The sequence below is a fragment of the Trachurus trachurus genome, assembly GCF_905171665.1.
Source record: "Trachurus trachurus genome assembly, chromosome: 10".
NCBI classification, from domain to species: Eukaryota; Metazoa; Chordata; class Actinopteri; order Carangiformes; family Carangidae; genus Trachurus; species Trachurus trachurus.
In genome coordinates, this window is record NC_139894.1 from 35,934,286 (window position 1) to 35,944,310 (window position 10,025).

Sequence of the window (10,025 nt, forward strand, 5' to 3'; positions counted from 1 at the left end):
GGGGCTATTTGTAGATCATACAACCCCACTTTTTAAAAAAAATGCTACTATCCCTTTAACCCTAACCCTGCACAACATTTACACACTCAGCCTTCATGCAGCAACAGCATTTCCAGGCACCTGACAGTAGCTTCATTTTCACCTTTTAAATTGATCATAGCCACCATATTTTAGTGGAGGAACTGATGCTCATTTGGATTACTTTATTTTCCTTTTTATTTATCTATTCAGTATTATTTCTTTTACAAATCTAGGATTATGAACTCTTACCGCTGCTGTTTGTGATTTAACACTTAGTTTATATTGTTTTATCTCTTTCAGTTTGTGTTGCCAATGATCATCAGAAGAGGTTCTCCTCTCTTGCCGTGTTGATATGGCTCCTTCTCCCATTTCTTCTGTCTTACGCATCACCCTGACGGCGTCTCTCATGCTGGCTGGAGTCATAATCCTGATTTTAATGTACTACACATCAGCTCCATCTCCCAAATGTTATCCTCCCCCGACGAGACGACAGACGGGAAAACCTGTCGTGCTGCTGTGGTTCTGGCCTGAAAACAAACATTTTGATTTCCAAGACTGCAAGAAGCTTTTCAACATCGACGGCTGCCTCCTCACAGACGACAGGTCTTTATACTCCGGGGCCGAGGCCGTTCTGATATTTCACAGAGCCATCCACACTGAAACAAATTTGGAGTGATATTTACTTAAAAAAAGCTAGGCAACGTTTTCCACACAGAAAGTGCTTGTAATTTTTACTCAGGATAATCTCAAGTAATATTTACTTCCTAGTAACCCATTTTTATTACAAAAAATACTCAAGTAAACCTTACAAGCAATGTCCAAAGATACTCACCTATTGATAGTAAACTTTACTCAATTACCATTGCATCTAATCGCAAAATCCAGCTAAATATTATTGGTGTTTCCTAGTCTTATTTAACTTAAATTTTCTGTGTTTTATTATAAGAAATGATTAAGTAATATTTACTTGATTTAAATATAATTTACTACTTGACATTACCACAATAAAAATGTGTTGCCATTTCTGTGAAACTGATTACACAAACATTTTCAATTTTTCAAATCCAAACTTTATTTACCATTTGATTTGGCATAGATATGTAAAATATCTACATATCACCATAAACGGAAACATAAACAATTGGACAATCTAAGAGCCCATGTAACATCTTACTTTTAAGTCTCAGAAGAGTGTCTATCAACACTGGATCTCTGTGATCACTGACAGGAAAGGCGAAGACAACAACAGAAACTTTCCTTTGTGGTACATAAGATCAAGGATTTAAACACACATTACAACAAAGCAAACACTCATTCTTGGTGTTTCTTGTGGAGACCCTGGACTTCTGAAGACATGTATTTCAAAATCAAAAAACGTTTCTGAAACACTTCAAGTCTTCATTTCAGTTTCAGTGGATAACTAGATTGCATAGATAACATTATCATAACCACAAAAATAAACATGTTGATGCTTTAAAGCATCCATGTAAGGTCTTACTCTTTTAAATCTCAGAAGAGAGAAGAGCACATACGTATATCAACTGTCTATCAACACTCTTTGGTAGTGGGTCGCTGTGATCCCTGACAGGAAAGGCGAAGACAAACAAAAAACCTTTCCTTTGTGGTGCATAAGAACAAGGATTCAAAACACACATTACAACACCGCAAACATTCATTCTAGGTGTTTCTTGTGGAGACCATGGACTTTTGAAGACATTTTGAGGATTTCAAAATCAGGATGTCACATGTCATCAAACAGTTTCTGAAACACTTCAAGTGTGCATTTCAGTTTCAGTGGATAACTAGATTGCATAGATAACATCATAACTGCAAAAATAAACATGTTGATCCTTTAAAGCATCCATGTAAGGTCTTGATTTTTTTTAAATCTCAGAAGAGAGAAGAGCACACACGTATATCAACTGTCTATCAACACTCTTTGGTAGTGGATCGCTGTGATCCCTGACAGGAAAGGCGAAGACAAAACAAAAAACCTTTCCTTTGTGGTGCATAAGAACAAGGTTTCAAAACACTCCAGCACTGCAAAAACTCATGCGAGTTTCTTGTGGAGAGCCTGGACCTTTGAAGACATTTTGAGGATGTCAAGCTCAAGGAACAGTTTCTGAAATACTTGAAATGTGTATTTCAGTTTCAGAGGGTAACTTAAATTCACTGCATAGATGATACCCATGAGCAGAAGGCAAGCATTTGCCACACTTCTGCAGTCCTCAAGAACCTCTTTCCCCTCTACGATTACAGATACGTAGCTGGGATCTTGGTTTTCATGTGCCACGTTCGGATGGATGACAACGATCTTCATGATATGTTGACAGCAGTCCTCTTTGACTGCTTCTTGACTTACATCCTGTGAAAACACATACAGCCACAATTAGAAATCAAAACCTGAGAGACTAGATATAAAAGTACACTTTGTGAAAGAGAGGTTGAATGACATGAAACAGTTAAAAAATGCCTGGATTGTTGAGGAGGGTGTGTCTGCAAACCCTGATACTGCAGATTCAGACTTGCAGTTCTGGACACCTTGTTTTTCACGAGAAACAAGACTACAGCCAGATGACCAGAGGTGAGAGTGTGGACCAAGGCTGCACACCTAACACATTTTTCAGCTCATACGGTTTCTGTTCATATGTTTGTATTCACTGTCAGATGCAGTATCAGTCAAAAATGGTACACACTGCCATTAATATTGTATTGTAATTTACTATGTTGTTTGAGCCTTTGGCTCAAGTCATCACTGTAAATGAGAACTAGTTCTCAATTGATTTACCTGGTTAAATAAAGATTAATAATTGCCGGTTCACGTTTTTGCCCCTATTTATTATCAGAAACAAGTTTTACCCCAAAAAATAACAAGTGAATATCAGATTATAAGGCCGGAAAACCTTTATGGTCATCCAAAAATCATAAAATTTACCCGGTAGTCTTTGATCAGCTCCTCTACAGACTCTCCAAGGAACTCAAGTAAGCAACGGATGATGATGTCTCTTCTGCCTTCGATATGTTGCTGTTAAAAAATACGAGAAAATTCTTACAGAGAACACCACATATCAACACATACAAATGTAAAGAGAAAGTTACCCACAGGGAATGTAAGCTTGCAACTGTGTTCCACGTGGGCAAGAGTATTAGAAGTGTGTAACTTAAATGTATATCTTAATGGTAATGGTGTCTGTTGAGAAAATGTGCTCCATCCAGGGCTGCTGTATCAAACTGCAGCCCCTTCTGATTGTCTCTGTCTGAAAATTTTGTATTGGAGTCTAGGAGCAGCAGGAATGAATCTCGCCACACTCAGCGACTCACTGTGAAAAATAAATGTCTTTGCTTTTTTAAGCACATATTATGACAGAGGACAATTTTGTCTATATTTCTGTGAGAAATCATGCATGATATTGTAGCCACAGTGATTAAGTGAAAAGTTTGAGGCCAACCGAGATGCTGATCAAAATAAAACATCAGCAATACATTCTCAGTGTGACGTCCACATTAGATTAATTAAAATATTTACCTCACTCAGCGAGTCCAACATTGGTCTAATCTTCGTTCCTGCAATCCCGCCCTTCTTCCGAAATATCTCCACAAGTTTGGTGGTGTGCCTGTCTAGTTTGGACAAAAATGTTCGCTCCAGATGAACTGTGGTTATTCTTTTGAACTCTTCTTTGATCTGAAACGAGAGATATAAACACAAAATCATATCAAGATGACTCAACAGACCTCAGGTACACTTTGCAGTGTAATGTACAGTAATTGAAAGAAAGAACTAGTTACCTGAGTTTCAGTGAAGAGAGAAGGCCATCGTTCCATGAGGTCCTGAACTGTTGGGCAGTGATTAACAACCTCTATTCTTCGGACCGCGAAAGATTTCTCCATTTTCTCATTAATTATTTTGTCATTGTTCTTCTTCTTTATTTCTTTGAGCAAATCTAGTCTCTCCTTCTCTAAAGTTTGCTCTGTCTCACCCAATGGCAGTGGTGGAAGATAGTTCACTTCAGCTTTTTTTGGTCTTTTGAAGCCTTTGGATGAACCCTCTTCATTGGAGCGTCGTCTCTTCAGTGTGTTAACTTCCAGTTCTGGAATGGCTAGCTGGCGACCTCGTAACTTTGCCCGGTAATTGCCCATTTTATACTTGATCCTCTGCTGCCAGCCATATAAGCCATTAAAAGAACCGGGCTCTTTCAGGCACGGGTACTTTTCTACCAAGGCTTCAGCTACAGCTAAAATCTGGAGACCAGTAGGGTATGCTGTGAAGCAAAATATTGTCTCTGATAGCTTCTCAAGTATGCTACTTATTATTCTTGGGTTGTTCAACAGTGTGCCTTCTTTTTCATATGCCTGGTTTCCAGCTTCCAGTACAAGGTCTACATCATAAGAAAAGCATGGCACTTCAAACTTATTTGGCCATGGCTTAGACCTGTAAGATGTTCCACTTTCATCTTCGGGAGAAAGCGGGATTGTGTCCTGAGATCCAGATGAGCGGCAAGAGCTTGCATCAGAAGATTGTGGTACGGGTTCTATGTCTGACAAGTCCACAGGACTGAGAGTTAAGACTACTGGTTCAGTCATTACAAGTTTGAGGGTAGCCTTATCTTGTACTTCCTCAATTGAGGTCAAAGTAAAAAACTGGCCATCAAAATCCATGTCCTGATACATTACAGTGAATGATCCTGCAATGTTAAATGTCTCTTGAATAACATCAGTGAGGTCCTGAATTGTGCCCGGGATGCCTGAAGGCAGTAGTAGTTTGCGGATGTCATCCTCGCCAAAGATGATCCGCAATCTCACTGGGGTTGCCATCTCAACAGGAAGAAGGTGCTTCAAAAAAAAAACAATATTGTTACACTACAGTTACTTAGAGCAAAGTTATTGAAAACATTTTATTTAGAAAACAGGGGAAAACAGTGAAGTCAACAGACGTGCAACCTTAGTTCTGACTCTACAATGTATAAGTGGTAGTTTGTGAATACTTTGGATTCTGTTTTCATATTGAGGCACCTGAAACATACAAATTCAATATATTAAAACTAAACCTGTGTTCCTAATTATTACCAATTTGATCTTACCTTGTACAGTATCAGCTGTGAACTCAACGTTGCAGAATGATGGCAAAATGTCCTTCTAGGTTCTGTGGAGAGAAAAAAGTGTTATCTATGTGCTTTTTAAATTAATTTGTATTCACTTATGCTTTAGGATGCACACTGAAACTTAAATCTGCTACAATATTTCATATCCCCCAACTCCAGTGGCTCAGAGCTCCTGAAATTGCACTGAGATTACTTCAGTGCACATTGCACAGTGCTCATCCTTAAGAGCAACAATCCAACATTTAAAAAATATTTTGAAATAAGTTTTCTGTACGCAAATATCCAATCTTAAATGTTACTCCCACTTAGTTATTTAGCATACTTATTACAGTCCAGGGAATAAAGTTAAACAGTTTTATTACAGTGGCTCTGCTTGACAGGTTTAGGCCTACCTTGATTAAAAAGCTCAGGAGTAATTGTGAAGGTTAACTAACATGACTTGTGAGAGGCTCTCTGTCTCCCACCTGTTGTCGCAAGGCTTAAAACCAACCTGGTTGGGTTGTTTGTTTTTCCACTGGTACTCAAGCGCGACGTCCAACGCGAGAATCGAACCGGCTAATTTTAAAAACCCAGCGGTAGCAGCGCTCACTGATCTGTACTGGGACTGTTGTTCTGTCACCTGAGTTTACTGACTGCTGTGTGAGTGAGTTTGGAGCTGATGAGAGGAGAGAAAAGGAAGAGCGAGACGAGCCGGAGGAGTGATATGACGACCTCAACCCCGCTGAGGCGGAACTATGAAGACTTTATTTTATGTTAAAAATGTAAAAATAAAATTTAAAAAAAAAAAGTAACGAGCCCTTTGGGGAAATGTGAAGAGTGGAAAGTACCGATATTTGCGGTAAAAATTTACTGAGTAAAAGTAAAAAGTTGTCAGAAAAATAAATACTCCTGAAAGTACAAAGTCTAACAATTCTACTTAAGTACAGTAACGAAGTATCTGTACTTCGTTACTTACCATCACTGGTTAAATTTCAGACAGCTGTTCAAATAACAGATGACGTAGGATTTAAAAAAAAATCAAAGTAACGTGTAATGGCGCGAGTACTTGGTATCGGTATCAGTGAGTACTCAAATCAAAGTACTCGTACACTACTCGTTTTGGGGGGGTCAAAGTGGTAAAACCACGGCCTCCTTCAGGCAACAAGGACGACACGTGAGCTAGCTAACATTAGCAGGAAAGAGGGGAAAAGGAAATTAGCTAGCACCACCGTTTTCGGAGCACGGACTTGCACAAATAACGAACGTAGATAACGGAACGTACAAAGACCTAATTAAGTTAATATAATACATCCATGACAAAGACTTACCCCCGTGTTTCCATGTCGCTGAAAAATCCCAATGGCGACCGCACAAGTCATGTCCGAGGGCAGACTGAAACGGGCCTCTGACGTCACGCTCCGTGTGCAAAGAAGGTTGCCAGGTTCACTGATATTACCCAAGTACAATTTACTTGCACATATCAACTAATAAAGTTAATGCAGTAGTTTAGTGAATATTACTTGGAATAAAGGGTAAAATTTATATGCAAAATTGAGGATACATTGTTACAAACAATCACTAAGTAACACACCACATTAAAACTGACATTTTTAAGTAAAAGCGCTGAAATGATATTTTTTTGTAGAATTATATACATAATTTAAGTAATAATTACAGGGCCAAAAAATCACTTTTTTCAGTGCAGGACGACCTCTCCAACCTTCCTGCCTCGCCCAGACCCAGATTTCAGAGGTGGATCTGGTTTAACATGGACTCACCCACCAACACGCGCAGGATAGCAGGCATTCAGGGACTATTCAACCTAACGCTGAGCTACAGGAAGGACGCAGACATCCACGTTCACTGGAAACTGACTGTCAGAGAGAAACCAGCTGAGGACTTTGTCATTCCAAAGAAACAACAACTGCTCTGTTGGATGGTGAATGAACACGAGCTCAATGGGACACTGGAGAGATACCGCTTTTACATGGAGCTTACAAAACACATAAAGGTGCACATGTTTTTCAGCTCCTCTGGGGAGACCTTGAGGGGTGACAACTATTTTCAGACTATTAGCAGCTGCAACTTCTTCCTTTCTTTTGAGGATTCAATCCACAGAGATTACATCACAGAAATATTCACTGGTCCTCTGGCAGCTGGCACTGTGCCAGTAGTTTTGGGTCCACCAAGAAACAACTATGAGGACTTTGCCCCAGGTTCCTCTTTCATACATGTAAATGACTTTCCTGATGCCATGACCCTGGCTAACTTCCTCCTCAGGCTGGATGAGGATAATCAGACGTATGTAAAATATTTTGATTGGCGGCGTTTCTACACATTCAAACGCCATCCCACAGAGGAGAGGAACGAGTTTGCATACGCTATCTGCCAGGCCTGTCATCACGTGGCCATGAACAAGGAGTACAGAGTGGTGCTTGATCTGTACAAGTGGTTCTTACAGTGACACTGTCAGACTGTGGTGACCACGCTGCTGAGAATTAATCAGAGGTCTTAGATTATTTGTCTTGTCTTGATGGGTTGTTTTTTGTCTTCGTTTGTTTCTGTTGTTTTCCACTTGTCTTGTATTGGCAGCACTTAAAAGAAAAGAAGTACTCACTATTAATACAACTTTTGCCTCAGCTTGAGAAAATCGTAGCCTACATGACAGGATTCATAATTGTCCTGTAAAAAATAAATAAATCCCAACTTTTACATAAGCAAAGTAAAGAGCCCTTTTTTTCATTTTGTGAATCCAACAAGGTTTTGACTGGTTTATATTGCTTGAAAAGAAGGATTTCCCTTTTCCTTAACCTTTATCAGGCAACTGATCACAATCAGAAACCTATTTTTGACAAATAAAATAAGTTGCTCAAGTTAAAGTTGAGTATTTAAATTTGGAATAAGTATTTTTGGTTTTACACATTTCTGTGTATTAATATTAACTCATTGAGTGCCATTGACGTATATATACGTCAAATGCAGTTTTCTGCGGCTGGTAAATGGGGACGCTGTTGCGCACACTGAGTAATTTTGGGACTTCTGGGATGTGTAGAACGAAGAAGACTGTAGATCAGAGCAAGAAGTAAAGAGGAAGGAGAAGACGAGTGCGATCGGTACAGAGATTAAAAAGTTGGGAAAAGTTTCTATTTCTAGAGGAAAACGACGGGCAGAGCCTGGAACAAGTGTAACGTGGAGCTGGAGGAAAGCTTAGCCACGGATGCTATTAGCATAGCTCCAGCATGAAGTGATCGGAGGAGTCAGGAAAGGTAAAATGATCTAGATGATCAGCACCAAAATGCCAAAGCGGATCGCGGAGTCAGTTTCACCAGTTGCTGTCTAACCGACGTCGTGACGACGAACCGAGAGATCAGCGCGGTGAGTCGCTGCCGCGGCCGCGTCCAGCAGAGAGGCTGAAGACGCCACGACGTCTCCCTCACTACTTCAGAGACGAGGGGAAGCAGCAGGAGGGGAGGGGGGAGGAGAGGGTTAGGAGAGGGTGAGGGGGCAGCAACTGCTGGAGGAGTAGGAGAGCAGGCATCACTCTGCAGAGTAAGGCCCCATCCACACGAAAACGCGGCTTCACTGAATCCGATCTTTTTCTTAATCGTTTTGAAAAAAATCTCCGTAAACACGGCATCGTTTTCAGAAATATCTGCGTCCACACTGATCCAGTGAAAACGACCCAAAACGCTGTAGTACCTACATACTGCAGGCGTGTGTGTGGAGTGTGTGTGTCGCTGCAGCGCTGCCTGCCACACATAAACACTTAAAACAGCTGAAGAAGACGGGAAGTCCCCGCTGTAATTCAATAGAAGAAGAAGTCCCCCGCTGTATTCAAACTCAAACATGGGATTAAATGTTGACAGGGAGTCGTGTCAGAGTAAATATGACGATCAGTGATGATTAAACAGCCGTGATTCAGCCGCAGCGTCTGAGCGACGCAACGCTAGTCGGCCGTTGTTGTTGTTACGTGCATAGACTGTCAGTGTGCAGCAGCTGCTGCAGCGGTGTGTGTGTGTGTGTGTGTGTCTCAGGTTACAGGTAGAGCGGCGGGGGGCATGACATCATCGTTTCTGAAAAAGTCCGTATTGGCCGTCCAGACGGATACGCTGGGGCGGCGTTTTCAAATTTTCCCACTCTGGGACCCGTTTTCAAAAAATACCGTTTTCACCCCCTGAAAACGCCGGATCCGTGTGGACGCGAGGCCAATCCGATAAAGTATTTATCCGGATTCGAAAAAAACGGGTTCGTCTGGACGGGGCCTAAGACTCCTACTTGTTGTATTTTAGTTGTTTTTTTTTTGTACAATGAAAAAACATGTGAAATGAAATTTTCAGATGTCTTACATGTTTTTGAAGCCAAAATTAAAACGGATAAATCACTGTTTTTCTTGAGAGACTCTTTCACAAAAATGCATTTTTCTCAGCTTTCTAGAAAAAAAAGTGGTCTTTTTGGTGCAACCAGGCTCTATTCAGCTTAAGATAAATTAAGAATGGAACAAGGTACAAACAAATGGTTTTTTCCCTAGTTAAATAGAGAGTCTCCTCTTTCCTTTGAGCTATTTTGTGTTTTCAGAGTCATAATACAAAATATTCTCTTGGTCTTAAAATATTACTCAAAATGCCCCGAAACGCTGGCACATGGCACTGACCATTTTATAAAAGGTCTGGCACTCAAAGAGTTAATATTCCTTTAACTTTAACAGTGTGTTTTTGTTTGTTTGTTTTTACACATTTTGGGAAAACCATTACCTTGGAAGGGTGAAGAGCCATAATAACTGTATGGTAATATCATTGACCTTGATCTTGGGTCGGGGGCCATGGGCGCTTCCTCAATCTTCAGTGCCATGCCATTAGGGTTGGGTATCGAGTATCGAGTATCGATTGGAACCGGGACTAACTTTCCGATTCTCCCGGAATCGTTCAA

General features: G+C 40.5%; 1 protein-coding gene across 1 annotated transcript; it reads left to right on the forward strand.

Annotated features, from left to right (window-relative positions):
• Nucleotides 1-373: 373 nt before the first annotated feature.
• Nucleotides 374-7,563, forward strand: LOC310992299 (4-galactosyl-N-acetylglucosaminide 3-alpha-L-fucosyltransferase 9-like; the record flags this gene model as incomplete). The annotated part of the gene is made up of 2 exons (XM_083980313.1): nucleotides 374-676; nucleotides 6,805-7,563. The coding sequence occupies 2 exons, from the start codon at nucleotides 374-376 to the stop codon at nucleotides 7,561-7,563; spliced, it is 1,062 nt and encodes a 353-aa protein (XP_083836439.1).
• Nucleotides 7,564-10,025: the final 2,462 nt, after the last annotated feature.